This window comes from Piliocolobus tephrosceles, chromosome 20 (genome assembly GCF_002776525.5).
Source record: "Piliocolobus tephrosceles isolate RC106 chromosome 20, ASM277652v3, whole genome shotgun sequence".
NCBI lineage: Eukaryota > Metazoa > Chordata > Mammalia > Primates > Cercopithecidae > Piliocolobus > Piliocolobus tephrosceles.
In genome coordinates, this window is record NC_045453.1 from 48,400,476 (window position 1) to 48,419,062 (window position 18,587).

The 18,587-nt window shown below is 38.3% G+C and overlaps 2 protein-coding genes across 9 annotated transcripts in view; one reads left to right on the plus strand and one right to left on the minus strand.

The window, feature by feature from the left end:
* The window catches only part of NDUFAF5 (NADH:ubiquinone oxidoreductase complex assembly factor 5), a 46,943-nt gene extending 44,671 nt beyond the window's left edge, over nucleotides 1-2,272 (minus strand). For 5 of the 6 annotated variants that reach the window (XR_002732780.2, XR_002732781.2, XR_002732782.2 and 2 more), the window contains exon 1: nucleotides 1,930-2,272. Coding sequence is in view for 2 of the 6 variants with exons in the window: in XM_023217833.2 (XP_023073601.2) it covers nucleotides 1,930-2,151 (222 nt within the window). In the remaining 4 variants the exon portion in view is untranslated. The remainder of the gene's footprint in view (nucleotides 1-1,929) is intronic. The other variant, XM_023217835.2, reaches the window with a different exon arrangement.
* ESF1 (ESF1 nucleolar pre-rRNA processing protein homolog) overlaps nucleotides 2,235-18,587 on the plus strand; it is a 70,118-nt gene continuing 53,765 nt past the window's right edge. Inside the window, exons 1-7 of one of the 3 annotated variants that reach the window (XM_023217836.2) lie at nucleotides 2,235-2,344; nucleotides 4,024-4,706; nucleotides 11,440-11,831; nucleotides 12,729-12,842; nucleotides 15,025-15,125; nucleotides 16,142-16,294; nucleotides 17,890-18,004. In XM_023217836.2, the coding sequence (XP_023073604.2) occupies nucleotides 4,067-4,706; nucleotides 11,440-11,831; nucleotides 12,729-12,842; nucleotides 15,025-15,125; nucleotides 16,142-16,294; nucleotides 17,890-18,004 (1,515 nt within the window). In that variant the 5' untranslated portion in view covers nucleotides 2,235-2,344; nucleotides 4,024-4,066. Of the gene's footprint in view, nucleotides 2,345-2,406; nucleotides 2,560-4,023; nucleotides 4,707-11,439; nucleotides 11,832-12,728; nucleotides 12,843-15,024; nucleotides 15,126-16,141; nucleotides 16,295-17,889; nucleotides 18,005-18,587 lie in introns of those variants that run through there. The other 2 variants (XM_023217837.2, XM_023217838.2) reach the window with 2 other exon arrangements.

Sequence of the window (18,587 nt, forward strand, 5' to 3'; positions counted from 1 at the left end):
CACGGTTACCTGTGTTTTAAAATAAGTACTTCCCTTTATCCCCTTTTCAATTTCACCACAGGAACTTTCTTCTCAAATCACCAGGAAACAAAATTGAGGCAAATTACTCCAGAAGTCAATTTTATGAAATCAAGACAAATATTCTTAAAAACACACACACACACACACACACACACACATATGTGGTCTTTACATTCCACGTGACATAAGATCACAAGGATGAAAAGCAAAAGGAATACAATGGGCACATTATTGTCCATGGATATTAGCATGAGGTACATAAAGTGAAAAATTAGTTGGGGTTTATTGTAGATGAGTATGTAAGTGGTCACTTAAGAAAAGCTGTATTATTTGATGACTAACAAATTTTGTGGAACTCATAAATGAACAACTTTTCTGAGTGACACTCGCAAGTAAGAAAAAGCCAAATCTGAGGAAAGTGCACCTCCCCTACCCCAATCCTATCCCAAGTTAGGAGTCATAAGATAAACACCACCTTTTGCTGGCCTAGCTTCATCTGGTAGCAATATAGATGTGAGAGTCTAGTATTCCCCACATTCCATTCATTTCCTCATAAAGACCCCAGAGTTGTTACTAGGACTTAAAAGTTCCAAACGCAGATGTACTTGCTTTTTGAGAGAAGGGCAAGGGAGAAGGGAGTATAGATGTTTTTTCCCAGGAGTCCACTTTGTACATCATTCCTGATATGAACATCCTATGTTTATTATAAAAAGAACTCTTCATATACTTTATCTTATTTGTTCTAGTCCCACAAATTGGCAAGGCCTCAATCAAGTTGTAATCCAGGTACTTTTTTTGGAGGAGAAAGGGCTACAAGCACACATCTTCTAAGTACATGACATCAGCAGTGTAGTAGGTGCACCCTGCCTTACAAATGGGATCCAGAAAATTTATTGGTAGTAAACTTCCTACCTATACTAGACATTACCAGCCTCTCTAAGACTTCCTGAGAAACAGACACCCTATCAATCATCTGATCACACCTGTGCTTGCACAGAGCTCTGCTCAAGCTAGGCGTTCAGTAACTGTTGCATTATACTTGACTCCAATTTTGTTCCACTCCTGAATAAAAATTTACTGAGGCCTGAATTTGGGAATGCGTGTCCTGAGAGTAGAAACCCTCAGTCTTTGGCCCATCTGGGCAGGGAGAGAGAGGATTCTCAAACGAGCCAAGACAAATCAGAGATCTTAATTTGATCTTCCTAAAACATAAATCAGATCACTGATTAAAAAGAACTTCACATTCCCCTAGAGCAGTGCTAACAAAAAATGAGAGTCACATACGTAATTTCAAATTTTCCAGTAGCCACATAAGAAAGTAAAAACGAGAGAAATTTAATTTCAAATTTTAATTGAAATTTAATTTTAAATTTATATTTAACATATTTCATGGAACCCAATATATCAGAAATACCACTGCCAACATGTAATCAATATAAAAGCTATTAATGAGGTATTTTACATCCTTTTTTCATACTAAGTCACTATACTCGTGCGTATTTTACACTTACAACATCTCAATTGGACTAGTCAACTTTCAAGTGTTCAACAGCCACAGGTGTGGCCGGCAGTTACCACACTGGCTGGACAGCGCAGATACAGAAGAAAACCCCACGTCCCTATCCTTCAAGGCCCTGATGATTTGGACCCTCCTGACCTCCTCTCCCACCCACTCTCTCTGGAGCTTCACTGGAGGCCTCTATCGGCCTCAGGGACGTTGCCGAAATGAATGAAAGCACGTTACAAATATCCGAAGCTAGGCCTTGCGTGATTACAGTACAGGCCGAGAGAGGCAGGGCTGCTAGTCAAGGTCAGACGGCGAGGTGGGGTGAGGTCGGGGCCCAGCTGGAGCTCGCGGAAAGGAAACCAAGCCACCGCGTTGCCCGTCCCGCCGCCCCGCGGGCTCACCTCCTCCTTCAGGTAGTCAAACTTCGTAGGCTCCGGCTGCCGGGCCGCCCAGTTCTTCTGTTTCCTTTTCAAATCCCGGTCGAAGATATTTAGCGCTCTGAGCGAGGTGCTCCCGCGAGGAGAGACACCAGAGGTGACTTCCCTACGGCCAGTGTTCTCCGCTGAGACCCTCGCCGCCCAAGGTCGCCAACATAAGCGCCAGAGCCCTGCCGGCCGCACCATCTCCAGCTGCTACACCAATTGCCGGCACCTTTTTGTCGTGCGCATGCGCCAGAGCGGCTTTTGCGCGTACTCCGAAGATCACAGAGGGATCGTGCAAGTAGTTTGGCCTACTTCGCTTGCCATTACGGCGGAGCGCCGCGCGGAGGATTGTGGGTGTGGGTCCCCATGTGAGGCTCGGGAAGGACTCCAGACGGTAGGTGGGGATGAGCTCGAGTTGAAGGGCTCGAGTTGAAGAGCTTGAGGGGGCGTAGGTGTGGCGCGGGGGAAGAACTAGTCTCCAACAGGATCTCCTCCGGATCTGCGAGGGGTTTTGCCCCTCCTCCTGAGCCTTTTCGGCCTCATTCTTCAGACTTCATCGATCCTTTTCAGGGTCGCTTCTCAAATCAGTCTGTTAGCTGCCCCCCTGCGGTACGGGAGGTGGGAAGGAGACCCTCCTTCAGGGGCCAGCCTTGTGTTCGCATTAGAGAGCGGGCAGAAGGGGAGGGTGGGCTACGGGGCTGTGGGCGCATGTCGGAAGTGAGGTCCGGTCGCCTTCCCCTCTCTCGAATTATCTGACAACGAGTGCTTTCGTTGTCAACATTTACAATACATACATTACTTTTCCTCGTTGAGGTGGTACCTCGTAAGATTGCTCGGAGAGTTAAGTGCTGTAATAAATCGAAAGATGTATAAATGCACCAGCGATAGCTTCAGGTTTTCCTGGTTAGTGTAATTAAAAGGACTTGATTTTTGAATAAGGAATACTGCCCTTTAATTTTTTTTTTTTTTTGGTTTTTTTTTTTTTTTTTTTTTGCGCTTAATTACGACTTTTGGCTCTTTGCAAAATTCCCATGCAGAGATGCTAAACCATTAGGGACTATTCGCAAGGGAGCAATATTAATTTATACATATATATGTATATGTTCTAGTGTGTTTTGAGGGGGATCAACTCATTTGGGCCTTCATCACTTGTAGGATAAGATATTATAGAAATAAGTGATATTTATTAACTGGAGTGAGACTTTACGTGGAGACTCAAGTTTACTGTTTTATTTATTTTTAAACTTTTTATTACTTTTGAAGGATGATTGGACTTAAGGAGGGAACTTTGTGAGCTAAACCTGAGTTGATTTTGGTCTGTTTAGTTAGCATGCTAGCCTTATAGAACTAAAGGCTGTTGGCAGTAGCAGGAGATGAGGAGTAGCAGAATGAGAGCAGAATGTGAAGAAACAAATGAGGCCAGCTGAGACTAGGGAATCTTACTCTTTTTTTTTTTTTTGGTAGACAGGGTCTCGCTCTGTTGCCCCAGCTGGTGTGCTGTAGTGCCCTTAGGTTCACTGTAGCCAAGGTCTCCCGGGTGGAAGTGATCCTCTTGCCTCAGCCTCCAGAGTAGCTGGGACTACAGGCGCCCACCATGCTGGGCTCATTTTTCTATTTCTTGTGGGGTTTTACCATGTCACCCAGGCTGGTCCTGAACTTCTGGGCTCAAGTGATCCACCCGCCGTGGCCTCCCAAAGTGCTGGTGAGCCACCTTGCCCAGTCTAGGGAATCTTAATTATGTTTACTTTCAATTAGTAACACATACAGGTATACAGATAGAAATTCTAAGTGAGAACAATGGACAAATATTTGTTCCCCTCCATAAAGCCCTGGGATTCTGCTTTGTCTGCCTTAAGTTTATTTCTCTAAATGGTCTGTAATGGAAAGACGATATTTTGGTATGTTTCTGCTTTCTTGCATGTGACCCAGAGTAAGTTGGAGAGATGAAGTTAGACTTGTTACCTTTATTTTACATACGTTAAACTGAGAATATATTGTGAATTTATGTGTTTTAAAACATTTAATTATGGTACTAACCATTATTACCATTAAAACATTTGTTTTATTTTTTAGTATTTGGTTTCTTCAAGCATTTGGTCAAGATTAAAAATTTAAAATGTCATCCAAACAAGAAATAATGAATGACCAGCGGTTTAGACGGGTCGCAAAGGACCCGAGATTTTGGGAAATGCCAGAAAAGGATCGAAAAGTCAAAATTGACAAGAGATTTCGAGCCATGTTTCATGACAAGAAGTTCAAGTTGAACTATGCCGTGGATAAAAGAGGACGCCCCATTAACCATAGCACTACAGAGGATTTGAAACGTTTTTATGACCTTTCAGATTCTGATTCCGATCTCTCTGATGAAGACAGCAAAGCATCAAATCAAAAGAAAATAAAGAAGAAAAAAACCCAGACTAAAAAAGAAATAGATTCAAAAAATCTAGTTGAGAAGAAAAAGAAAGAAACCAAGAAAGCTAATCAAAAAGGTTCCAAAAATAAAACTGATTTAGATAATTCTGAAAGAATTAAAAAAATGAAAACCTCATGTAAATTTAAGGTAGATTCAAACATAAGTCCGAAGAAGGATAACAAAGAATTTACACAGAAAAGCGCGAAAGAGAAAAAAAACATTGTTCAACGTACTACAGACTCTTCTCTCAAAGAAAAACAAAGGACGTTAGACTCGGGCACCTCTGAAATTGTGAAGTCTTCCAGGACCAAGCGTTCTAAGACAAGAGGAGAAATGCAATCAGGTAGATTGGAAAAACTTAGAGATTCTTAGGTGTTGCATTATTTATTTTTATACTGATCTTTCAAAAATGTAAACACATTAGTAAGTATTTTCATAGTATTATGAAATGGTCACATGCTTATCTGGAAATACAAAGCTATAAAAGAAATATGCAGTGATTATTAATTTTTGATGTGGCACTAGAAGACAGACATGAGAATTTGAATCTTGAAGTTAAACAGTGATTTTGATGAGTGGTGAGCCCTAGTGAGAACTATATTCTCTAAACAGATGTTGTATGTCATGACATGATAAGAAGAGATGTGTTTAAAGAGGGTAAGTAGGCCGGGCACGGTGGCTCATGCCTGTAATCCCAGCACTTTGGGAGGCCAAGGAGGGCAGATCACTTGAGGTCAGGAGTTCAAGACAAACCTGGCCAACATGATGAAACCCCATCTCTTCCCAAAACACAAAAAATAGCCGTACATGGTGGCACACGCTTGTAGTCCCAACATTCGGGAGACTGAGGCAGGAGAATCGCTTGAACCTGGGAGGTGGAGGTTACAGTAAGCTGAGATTGTAGCACTGCACTCCAGACTGGCTAACAGAGTGAGACTCTGTCTCAAAAGTAAAATAAAATAAATAGTGTAAGTAGGACTCTATCTCAAAAATAAAATAAGAGGGTAAGTAGAGTTGAGTACTCATTCATTAATTTGTTCAACTGCTTATTAACTAGTGTGTGGCAGACAGAATATGAGTAAGGCATTGTCACCCATCTCAGGGCTGTCGCTAGCTTATATGATGTCTTTATGCAAATTAGAAAAAGGCATGCTCTCTAGACACACCGAGCTCCCAGGAGTCACACTTTGGTGAAGAGATGGCACCTTTGAAGCAACAGATTTTTTTGCCCCTGAGCAGACACAGCCCCCTCCAGAGTGCATGGCTTGGTAAGTGTAGGATGGCCTTGATTTTAGCCCTCCTTGTCCCTTAATAAATGCCCTTGTGCGGATAACAGCATGCTTAACTTTGTGCAGTGGCCCCTGTCTAAAGCAACATTGTCCAGCAGAAATACATAATTTTGGATTTTCTAGTAACCACGTTAAAAAGTAAGATGAAACAGGTAAAATTCTTTTAAATAATATATTTTATGTAACCCAATATATCAAAATTATTTCAATATGTAATCAATATAAAAGTCAATGTGTATTTTACGTTCTGTTTTCTACTCATTTCAAACTAACATCATACTATTTTCATATTAATGTCAAGTTAGACAAAACGCGTTTCAAGTGCTCAGTTACCACATGTGACTACTGGCTACCATAGTGGACAATTTAAGTCTAAAGTAGAAGAAAGTCAGAACCATAATACAAAGTGCAATAGTAGTAAGTGCCATAAAAGATGTTTAGCAGAAAGCCTTGGAAATCTGGAGGAAGAAGTCACTCAAGATGTGGTAATCAGAAAAATTCACAGGGGACACACTACTTTGGGGTGTGGAAAAATTTAAGTTTGGGGACCACAGTGTTCTACATGGAAAGAACTTTTTGAGCAAAGATGTGATTGGGCATGTTCAGAAGAGATCAGTAGTCCCATTTAATTGAAGGGCCAAAATAAGTAGCAGCTAGAAATGATTGTTTGGAACTAGGTAAGAGACAGCTGGCTCTGTTTTGTGTTACGTGTTTACTAAACTTATTAAAATTTTTTGTCACCTTCAGCAGCAAGCAATTTTGAGTGTTGATGTTGCTGATAGTTGATGATGTTCAAATGAGCCAGACCTGTCATTACAGGATCTAAGGAGGGGTCTTGATAGGTCAAGAGGTCTTGATAGGCCTAGAGGTCTCGATAGGCAGATATCACACTGGGAAAGTAGAAAGTATCAGGCCGTGGAGTGAATTCTGAATAGCAGGGACTAGGGAGTCGGTGGTGGTATCCCATTTTACATAAGTGAGCAGCAGACCTCATGAGGCATGGGAAGAAGGGATAGGAATCCGGTTACTGAAACTGAAGAATAGGATTGGAATGGGACCAGCAGCAAAGTTGATTTGGTGTTGAGTTAGTGAGGTAAGTTAGTCTAGGATCCACTTCATTTGGGGCACTGAATTAATATAACATGGTTGTATAATCCTTTAGATTGATTTTACAGACTCTTTTTACGTATCTTTTCTCATTTAATTTTCTCAGTTACCTTGAGCAACGAGGCTGTATCAGCGAACAAGGTTAAAGTGACTTATGTAAGGACATGGAGACCTGGAACTGCATCTCAAGTCTTCTGATTCCTTCTACCCCACTATGTTGTTTGCAGTAATTTTGTTGGTTCCACAGTTTAGGAAAGGCATTATTCATGAATAAGGATTACGCAGCTCCATATATAATCTTCTGTTCATTATCCATTCATCAATCATTACAGCAATTACTGTGTGCAAGGGACTGTTTATTTTATTTTTTTTTAGTTTTTTTTATTTTTTTGAGATGGAGTCTCGCTCTGTGGCCCAGGCTGGAGTGCAGTGGCCGGATCTCAGCTCACTGCAAGCTCCGCCTTCCGGGTTTACGCCATTCTCCTGCCTCAGCCTCCCGAGTAGCTGGGACTACAGGCGCCCGCCACCTCGCCCGGCTAGTTTTTTGTATTTTTTAGTAGAGACGGGGTTTCACCATGTTAGCCAGGATGGTCTTGATCTCCTGACCTCGTGATCCACCCGTCTCGGCCTCCCAAAGTGCTGGGATTACAGGCTTGAGCCACCACGCCTGGCCGCAAGGGACTGTTTAAGTGCTATGAAGTAAAGGTGATGTGAGGACTTGGCAGTTTGATATTTGTCATTGTAAAATGTTCATGCCCAGCACTTGCACTCCTAAATATCTGTTTTACATAAATAATTGGGTGTGTGCAAAGAATGTGCATTGCAGCATTATTTTTAAAATAAAATGGTAACTGACTGGGCATGGTGGCTCACATCTATAATCCCAGCACTTTGGGAGTGCGAGGTGGGTGGATTGCTTGAGGTCAGGAGTTTGAAACCAGCCTGGCCAACATGGCAAAACCTGGTCTCTACTAAAAATACAAAAATTAGCTGGGCATGGTGGTACACAGCTGTAATCCCAGCTACTTGGGAGGCTGAGGCACAAGAATCACTTGAACCTAGGAGGTGGAGCTTGCAGTGAGCCAAGATCACACCACTGCACTCCAGCCTGGGCAACAGAGCGAGACCCTGTCTCAAAAAATGAAAATAAAAATAAAATGGTAACATCATTAAGAGATTGATTAAATGTTGTATGCAAACATCTATGATCTATGAAGTTTTAAAAATAGGTTACAAAATAACAAATGATATGACCAGTTACTTAAAAAAAATTAGTATTTAAATCGGAGAAAGCAAATTTAGAGATATGGTAATATACTAAAATAACCAGTTATCTTTGAATGAAAAATTAGTAGTCACCTTTGTTTCATTTATTAACCATATTTTCCTAATTGTTTTTGGTTTCTAATGATCATTTATTATGTTTATAATTGGAGGAAAATGGTAAAGCAGTTTTTTTTTTTTTTTTTGAAGTTGCTGGATAAGTAGTAATATTTACTGTCACTACTAGAGCAATACCGTCTAGGAGTAGAGACAGTTATTTATATTTGTGTAACCCCACATTGTCTTGCACAAGGCTGTGTACATTGTGGGCTCTAAGCAGATACTTTTTTGGTTTTATTTTTTGTTTTTTTGTTTTTTGGAGACAGGGTCTCATTCTACTGCCCAGGCTAGTGCAGTGATGCAGTCACAGCTCACTGCAGCCTCAACTTCCTGGGTTCGGGTGATTCTCCCACCTCAGCCTTCCGAGTCACTGGGACTACAGGTGCACCCCACCATGCCCAGCTAATTTTTGTATTTTTATAGAGACAGAATTTTGCCATGTCGCCCAGGCTTGTTTCAAACTTCTGGGCTCAAGATCCTCCCATTTTGGCCTCCTAATGTGATGGAATTACAGGCATGAGCCACTGCACTCAGCTGCAGATACTTATTGAATGAACAAATATTCTGAATGTAGTTGATATTGTTAAAAACATTAAAATAGAAGACCTCTTTAAGTCTCTTACGCAACACTTTATTATTATACAACCCAAAGTGTGATATGTATACCATTGTCATAAGTGAGAAGATTTTTGATGATACTCAAACTTTTAAAATATTAAGTTATGTACTATGTCAGTATCTTAGAAAACAATGTAATTACCCCATCACTTCTGTGACTTCAGGAATATTGTTTAGAACAAAGCTAATTTTTAGAAAATTCTATTAAAAATATATAAATGATATTTAACAATCATGAAAATGATATAATGATTGACAATTGAGAAATATTGCAATACTAGATAGACTGGGTCTGAAAGATGTTATTTCTAAGCTCGTTGCTTAAAAGTGAATTCTGGGCCGGGCGCGGTGGCTCAAGCCTGTAATCCCAGCACTTTGGGAGGCCGAGACAGGCGGATCACGAGGTCAGGAGATCGAGACCATCCTGGCTAACATGGTGAAACCCCGTCTCTACTAAAAATACAAAAACTAGCTGGGCGAGGTGGCGGGTGCCTGTAGTCTCAGCTACTCGAGAGGCTGAGGCAGGAGAATGGCGTAAACCCGGAAGGCGGAGCTTGCAGTGAGCTGAGATCCGGCCACTGCACTCCAGTACGGGCGACAGAGCAAGACTCCACCTCAAAAAAAAAAAAAAAAAAAAAAGTGAATTCTGCTTACCTCGTAACTTTCAATGTTGTGTTTTTCTGATCTCATATGCAGCCTGTGACAATGCCTTCATTTTGGCGTTTTTCACTTCTATTGGCTAGTTATTTTTTTATTAACCCCTGCTTCCTTGTGTTGGTAACATAAAAGCCCATTTCCTGCTTTTCCTTCTAACCAAATACCTTTTCATTCAGTTAGTCTCAGGTCAAATTGTATCTTTGTGAAGCCTTTTTATAAATACTTCTTTGCAGACAAATTTAGATGTTTCTCACTGTATGGTGATTGAGAAGATAGGTTTATAAATCAGTAAACGGTTACCTTTTATATATGAATCCATCAAGAGCATGAGATCATGTTACAAATCTCTCTTCCCTTATCCTAGCTCAATTCTTTGTATGTAGTAGATAATAAATACTTGCTCAATGATTATTGTAAGATTATAGGACCAAGAGAAACTTAGTTCCAGTTTCATTCTTAATTCTCCAAACTTAGAGCTTGTAAGCAGAAACATAAGCTCCAATTTAAAGATGAATAAAACATATAAGATATTATCTGCACACCCAGTAGACAGAAGTTTGTGATTGCTTTAGAAGTAGGAAATGAGCCCTTTCCGAGTTGTGAGGACTAAAATTTCCAACTTAAGCAAAAACAGTCTTTTAATCTTGGTGTATTGCTAATCATTACAGTTGATTACAAAGTTCAAGACCTGGCAGAAAAGTTGTAAATATTATTTCTCTGTCTTTATGGGTGATCTCTTCCACATCACAGCTTCTGTTGTCAACTACATATGAATGAGTCACTGATCTCCAACCCAGACTTCTGTAAGCTGTATACTCTTATTATTGATCCTTTATTTTGGATGACTGAGTGGCACTTCATATTCAGCATATTCAAAACTGAGCTCATGATTTCCCTTCACCAAACAAACTAGTTCAAATCCAGTGTTCCCTTTTCATCTATCCATCTTCTTAGCTAGCTGGCTCTGAAAGCTAAGAAGCTATGACTCATCTTTGGCACTTCCAAAATTCTCATTCCCCATATCAAATCTCCAGTCGGTAATTATTATCGGTTTCACTTCCTAACTGACTCTGAGATCCATGTACTTCTCTGCATACATACTGCCACCCAACTTAGTGCTACCTTCGTTTCTTGCCGTGTGTACTGTACTACCTTTGCTATATTCACATCTGTTCTTCACTTTCCCCAGTCAAGGTGATCCCCTCAATATGCAAGTCTGAGGATGACAATATCCAAAAGAAGATGACATCCTGTTTTTTGAAAACAGCAGTGTCTTCCCAGTGCTTTTAGGAAAAAATCCAAGCTCTCTATATGATTTTTAGATAGCTTGGCCTCTGCTTAACTCTACATTTCCATTTGTTACTTGATTCTGTGCTATCTGTGATCTGGATATGATTGTTGGTTTTTTCCTATTGGCAGATTTTTACAGGTACCTTCCTTGCTGTTTTAAACAAATTTCCATCTATTAGTCTAACTTTTGACTGTTTAATCCTCTTCATCCTTCAGGTAACAGCTCAGTTATCACTCACTTAGGGACCCTGTTATATCCCCTTTGAAAACATTCTTTCTTGAATATCTTAGTTGTGATTTTAACTTTGTATTGATTTTATTTAACATCTATTTGTGTATTCTTTTTGCTCAGCTAGAAGTTTCACTGAGAGCACTGTTTGCTTCTCTTTTGCCAACTGTCGTATATTGAGCACTTAGCACATAGGAGACACACTGTTAAGTATTGAATGAATGTCTGGATCTACTTGCATGATGAGAGCATGTGTTAGGATTTCTGTTAAATAACCTGGTTAAGTGTCTACTGAATTTGTATTTTCCTTTACTCTGTTTCATGGAAGTTATGGTTAGGATTTCTATCATAAAAATTGACTAAGCATTTACTGAATTTATATTTGCCTTTACTGTGTTTCATAGAAATCATATTTTTACTGGATTTGATATCAAAATAATTTGGATTCAGTTTAATTCAGGGTATATCTTTTCTTAATTTCTTTCCCCTTTAATATTTTGCAGTGGTTCCACCTATAATCACAAGAGACAGTGATGATTATGAAAACTCGACAGATGTTGAAATGTTTGACAAAGATGCTCTGGAGGAAGATTCAGACAGTGTTAGTGGAAGTGATGAAGAATCTGCGAGTGAAATTATAGGTGTTGGTAGAGCTTCAGGTGATGATGATGATGGAAGTGAAGATGAAGATGAAGAGGAAGATGAAGAGGAGGATGAAGATGAGGATAGTGAGGATGATGATGAAAGTGACAGTGGCCCTGATCTAGCAAGGGGTAAAGGAAATATAGAAACTAGTTCTGAAGATGAAGATGATATGGCAGATTTGTTTCCAGAAGAATCTGGTTTTGAGCATGCTTGGAGAGAATTAGATAAAGATGCTCCTCGTGCTGATGAGGTAACCTTTTGAATAAACAAGATTATTTGTGAAAAACACAGTACAGGGAGCTTTTATGGGTGGTAGAATTGGTGTCATTAAGTGGGAAAAGCTTATTGGTAATAGTATTCTTGATGATTCTGATTAAAATTTGATATGGAATATAATTATGTGAACTAGAAGATGTCCAAGCAGATAAGGAAGAAGCTCTACATGAATAATTAAAAGTTGCATGAAATTTTTAATACTTGTTTTGGCTAGTGGTTTATATTTCTGTTTGTATGGCACCTAATAGAAATGTTGCAGGGTAACATACTCAACTTCCTTACTCATGCATGCATGGCAAAATAACTTAACAAACTTGGTAGTTAAAAAATCAGCTCGCCGGGAGCGGTGGCTCAAGCCTGTAATCCTAGCACTTTGGGAGGCCGAGATGAGTGGATCACGAGGTCAGGAGATCGAGACCATCCTGGCTAACACGGTGAAACCCCCTCTCTACTAAAAAATACAAAAAACTAGCCGGGCGAGGTGGCGGCGCCTGTAATCCCAGCTACTCGGGAGGCTGAGGCAGGTGAATGTGTAAAACCGGGAGGCGGAGCTTGCAGTGAGCTGAGATCCGGCCACTGCACTCCAGCCCGGGCGACAGAGCGAGACTCCGTCTCAAAAAAAAAAAAAAATCAGCTCATGATCATGTTCTGATTTAACAAGAAGCAGGTAAGAGAAAGTGCTTATCTGTTACGGTTTTACTATTGTTTGACTCATTTGAAGTTCTCTTTTATATACTGAATTACACTTAGATAACTACTGTACTGTTAATTTCAGAGCATAGGGGACAGAATTTGTTATGTTTTTAGAATCTTTATCTTTCAAGTATTGAGAATGATATGGATTATGTACTATTTAATTCTCATTTCTCAGATTACACGTCGATTAGCAGTTTGTAACATGGACTGGGATAGATTAAAGGCAAAAGATTTGCTGGCTCTGTTCAATTCATTTAAACCTAAAGGAGGTGTTATATTTTCCATCAAGGTGAGAATTCATTTCATTTGGAAGTAAATGTTTCTAGGCATTTTAAGTTAAATCTGATTTTTTTTTTTTTTTGCCAGAGTTTTCATTTTTAGGAAAATAATGTGGAAGTTGTCCAATACAATTGAATGTGAAACTTATGTAACAGGTATAACTGTTAGAAAGGAAGAGGTGAAATTATTATTATTGATAGGTTATATGCTTGTTTACACATTAAAAACCCAAAGAAATAAAAGCTTAGTAAAGGGACAGAGTATAAGAACTGTTTTTAAAAATAAATTGCATTCATTATTGCTAACACTGGCCAATTAAGGAAAAAAAAAATCTATACTAGAAACAAAACCATATGAAGTACTTGGGAATTACCTTAATAAACACAAATGATCTATGTGAAGTAAACTGTAACACTTGATAAATTTGAAAAACTTATATAGATTTGGAGACACCTTATTTCAAGCCAACCTAATTATTAAGAATCCAGGCTTTGCATTATGACAGACTGGGTTCAAATCTTGATTCTCGTAAGTGTTATGTGATCCTGGACATTTAATTAATCTCTCAAATATGTTTACATCTTTCTAATATATCCAAGTGGATATATAACAATAGTATTGGTGGTTCTAAGGATTATGTATAAAGGAGCTCACACTAAGTATTTAGTGCAGTGCCTGAAATAGTCCTGCCCTCAATCATTGTTAGAGATTGAGTCTTCCTTATCCAAAATGCTTGGGATCAGAAGTGTTTTGAATTTCAGATTTTGAAATAAAATTGCATTATATATACTTACTGGTTGAGCATCCCAGTTCCGAAATCTAAAATGCTCCAGTGAGCATTTCCTTTGAACCTCATGTTAACAGTCAAAAAGTTTGGAATTTTGGATTTGGGATTTGGGATGCTCAACCTGTATTACTGTTTAAATATTTAAAGATGTTATGTCTACAGTTTTAGTGTAATTTTGATCAAAATCCCAGTTCAAGTCAAAGTTAAGAAAAAGGATACCAATAATCATCTAAAAGAATAAACAAATTAAGAGTAGCTAATAAAGTTTTGAGAAATCATGTTAATATAAAAACTCACCCTGTCGCTTCTCAGCCTTTTGGCTAAGATCAAGTATAAAAACTCACCCTACAAGTTACAATATCTAAACATTCTATGATGCTATGGGGGTTGACAGGTTTGAGTAAAAATGGGACAAATTGGTAGAACAGAATAGAGTTTATATGATAACTTAGATCAAAATAGGCTGCTTGAATATTTGGACAAATGAACAAGTCATTGGATAGAGAACTTGATTCAGATCTTTACCTCCTGATATCCCCAACGAAACTCTAGATGAAGCAAAGGAAAAAAAATTAAAAGTCAAGCCAAAGAAACAATTTTTAAAACCTGTGTTTTAGGCGATAGTAAGAATTTCTAGACTTAGAAAAGAGGAAAAAAAAGAATCAAAAGATGTGACTATATATATATTATAAACTTATGTATTAAACCTATTGTGTATGTATATACAATTAAAGTTAGTAAGAAAAACTTGGATCATCTTGTTGATAAGTTGCGTATTTCAGACAGTTCAAAAAAGCATGTATTCATTAACAAATGTGTATTAAGCCCAGTAGTATCAAAGTGATGTCATTACTACAATTATTTCTAGACTCTCAAAGTAGGCAAGATTTTAGAAAATACCACACCTGGTGAGAGTGAATCCTTTTTCTTATATCGAGACTATACCTAATCTATATAAGGTTGTCATCAGTTCTGTTCTATTTCTTTAAAAGAAAGCACTGGGTAAATGGTATGACAGAGATAAGTTGGTTATTACAAAATTGATTTTCTTATATGTTTATTTTTCTGTATTTCATGTAAACTATTTAATTTGCTCACTTTTCATGTGTGTGTTTATATTCAGATTTCCTTGAGCTTAGCGTCTTATTTTGCTTTTAATTTTTCCTTTGGGTCTTGGAACCATTTGTTTTCCGAGCCTCGTATCTGTTAGTCTCCAGCCAAAGTGATCTATTTTTAAAGAAAATTTCTCAGGATGCTCTAGCTTCCTATAGTGGATTTGGAAGTGAGTCACCCTTGCTGTTTTCATTGAGTCAAGTTGTGACTTTTAGAGTTCCTGACCTCGACAGGTCTAGATATTTGTGTAAAGGAATGTACAAATTACATTGATCCTATTTTTTCTGTTTAGATATATCCTTCAGAGTTTGGAAAGGAGAGGATGAAGGAAGAGCAAGTTCAAGGACCAGTAGAGCTATTAAGTATTCCTGAAGATGCCCCAGAAAAGGACTGGTATTAAATCACTATAGAAAATAAAACTAAACCTCATAAATTCATGTTGTTAGTTCAGAATTCTGGTCATCTTGATAGTTAAAACTAAAGTTTATACTTGTGCCATTCATGGTTAAAACAGGTTGCAAAACAGATTTAAAGTCTGTTAAAAATGGTACATTATTCCAAGAAGATTTTTGTTTGTGTATATTTATATTTCTGTATTCATGAAAATAATTATTGCAGTTTTTGGAAAACATTTCATGATTAAACTGATTTGGAGTTCTTTTGAATTCTTTCAGCCTTGTTGCTCTGAATTAGTACGTTTTGCTTTTTTTTTTTGAGACATCATTGAAGCTCTGTTTGCTTTCAGATTATATGATTTTTCTTATTTGAGAATCGAATAGAAAAGTGAAAGAATGATAAAACCTCTTTTTATCATCATGGTGCAATATAGAAAATAATTTAAGATAGTTTTTAAGCCACTAGGTGGAGCTATATTTACACATAATAAAAATGAGGGTTAAATAGATTTAATGACAGAAGAGAGCAGATGAAGATCTTCAAAGAATGTATCAATGCTTTGTGTGGAACTTAAAAAAAAAAGGAGTGTGTTGTAGTTAAGCAAAATTAAACTTATAGACTCTTAAATATTTTGCAAGATCAGGAACGTCTTTGTAGCTAATGCCTTGCTAACGTTTTATAATAGAATTATCTTCATTGGTTTTACTTGAGAAGGCGGTATGTGATAGCAAAATGAAATAACTATTCTGTGAGTTAAATTATAGATAAGCACATATAATTCCCACATGCTCCTTTCCTAGATACCATATTCCAATCCAAATACTTGTACCTTGTGAGAATAATAAGTTGAGCTTAAGTATTTAATGTTTATAAAGACAAAGTCATGAAGGAAAGATGGCTTGGTATGAAGGTCAGCTTATAATATGTTTTTCTTGAAAGAATTACATTTATTTTTTAAAGGGAAATGTTTGTGTTTCTGTATAAGTTTGCTTAATTAGTTTTTCCCACTTTAGGACCTCTAGAGAAAAATTGAGAGATTATCAATTCAAACGACTGAAGTACTATTATGCAGTAGTAGACTGTGATTCTCCGGAAACAGCTAGTAAAATTTATGAGGATTGTGATGGCTTGGAATTTGAAAGTAGTTGTTCTTTCATAGATCTAAGGTAAACCAGTGTATGTATTACCAATTTAGTCTTTTAGTACAACATGATTATAAGAAGTAAAATGTTTGAACTGGTAGTGATCTCTGTTTTATATTCTAAAATGATTTTTTTTGCTTTTGGGTTAACTCTATTGCATGGAACATCACTCCTAAGAAAGAAGACAAGAAAATGCTAAAGTATTATGTATGAATCATCCCCACATCTTTTTCCTTTCAGACATATTGGCTCTGTTTTTAAGATGGTGTACCCTACACAATGATATTTCCTTGCAACTGCTTTTTTAGAGCTAGGAACCAAATAAAGTTAACTTTAAAAAATGCATGGAGGAAGGGGCAGGGGAATTTGCTAATAGACTGTTATCTCTAGATCCATGCTATCCAGTATAGTAGCCACTAGTCATATTTGGTTATTTTAGTTAAATAAAATTTAAAATTCAGTTGTATAGCCATATTTCAAATAATTAATGGTTACATTTTGGACAGAGCAGATACAGAACATTGTCCTTGTCACAGAAAGTTCTGTTGGACAACACTGCTCTAAATGTAAATGACTAAATGTACAATTAGAAAATTCTAAGAATCAACCTTAAGCTTTCACTTGTTTTCAGTGACACCTCATGTATATGATACTTTGTATTCACAATGCTTACCCTTTAATAATTATATTTGATCTTTAAAATACGATATAGCCAACTGGGCATAGTAGCTCATGCCTGTAATCCCAGCACTTTGGGAGGCCTAAGCAGGAAGATCGCTTGAGCCCAGGAGTTCAAGACCAGCCTGGGCAACATAGTGAGACCCTGTCTCTACAAAAAATTTTAAAAGTAAAAATTAGCCAGGCATGTTGGCACACGCCTGTAGAGGATTGCTTGAGCCTAGGCCGTTGAGACTTCAGTGAGCCATGATTATGCCATGGCCCTCCAACCTGGGTGATGGAGCAAGACCGTCTCTCTAAAAACAACAAAAACATGTAGGCAGTGACTGCGCTGTCAAGTCTGGATCTTTTTGAAACGTGAGGGACCCACATGTGCTTGCACCTGACTCATTAATTGACTCCTAATGCAGGATTTCTATCTATACAGCATTCTTTTAAATTTAGAGGAATTACAGAGTTATAGCTTATGAATTTCAGAAATTTATACAAAGATGAATTCATTAAGAAATACGCAGAGGTTATGTCTAACATTGTCTCTTAAACGTGTGTCTTTTAGAAAGTTATATGTATGGGCCGGGCGCGGTGGCTCAAGCCTGTAATCCCAGCACTTTGGGAGGCCGAGATGGGCAGATCACAAGGTCAGGAGATCGAGACCATCCTGGCTAATATGGTGAAACCCCGTCTCTACTAAAAAATACAAAAAAACTAGCCAGGCGAGGTGGCGGGCGCCTGTAATCCCAGCTACTCGGGAGGCTGAGGCAGGAGAATGGCGTGAACCTGGGAGGTGGAGCTTGCAGTGAGCTGAGATCCGACCACTGCACTCCAGCCCGGGTGACAGAGCGAGACTCCGTCTCAAAAAAAAAAAAAAAAAGAAAGTTATATGTATGGTTGTTTATCACTGCAGTGTATGTTTAAATAAATTTTTTTTCTTTACTGCTTAGGTTTATACCAGATGATATTACTTTTGATGATGAGCCTAAGGATATAGCCTCAGAAGTGGATTTAACAGCATATAAACCAAAATATTTCACATCTGCTGCAATGGGAACATCAACGGTATTTCTTAACTTTAAAAAATATGTAGCCAGACTCTATTGCTTTATGAAGATAGTTTGTATATTATAGCATCTTTAAAAATGGAAAGTATTAATTTTTTGTTATTATTTTTTCTTGAGACAGAGTCTCGCTCTCTCACCCAGGCTGGAGTACAGTGGTATGATTACTGCAACCTCTGCCTCACAGGATGAAGCGATTCTCGTGCCTCAGCTGCCCAAGTAGCTGGGTTTACAGGTGTGCACCAGTACATCTGGCTAATTTTTGTATTTTTACTAGGGACAGGGTTTCGTCATATTGACCAGGCTGGTGTCAAACTCCTGACCTCAAGTGATCCTCCCGCCTTGGCCTCCCAAAGTGCTCGGATTACAGGTGTCGTGAGCTACTGCTCCCAGCCTCAAAGTATTCAAAATTTAAATGTATGGGTACAGATAGAAATGAGACACAAGTGTGTCTGCATCTACCATATCTGTGAACCTATTTTGAGATTCTTGTTATGCATTTAAGCCTGTGTCAGTTACCTGCTGATGTTTCTTTTTTCTCTTCTGTCTTTCCTATACACTCTTCTGTCTTTCCTATACACTCT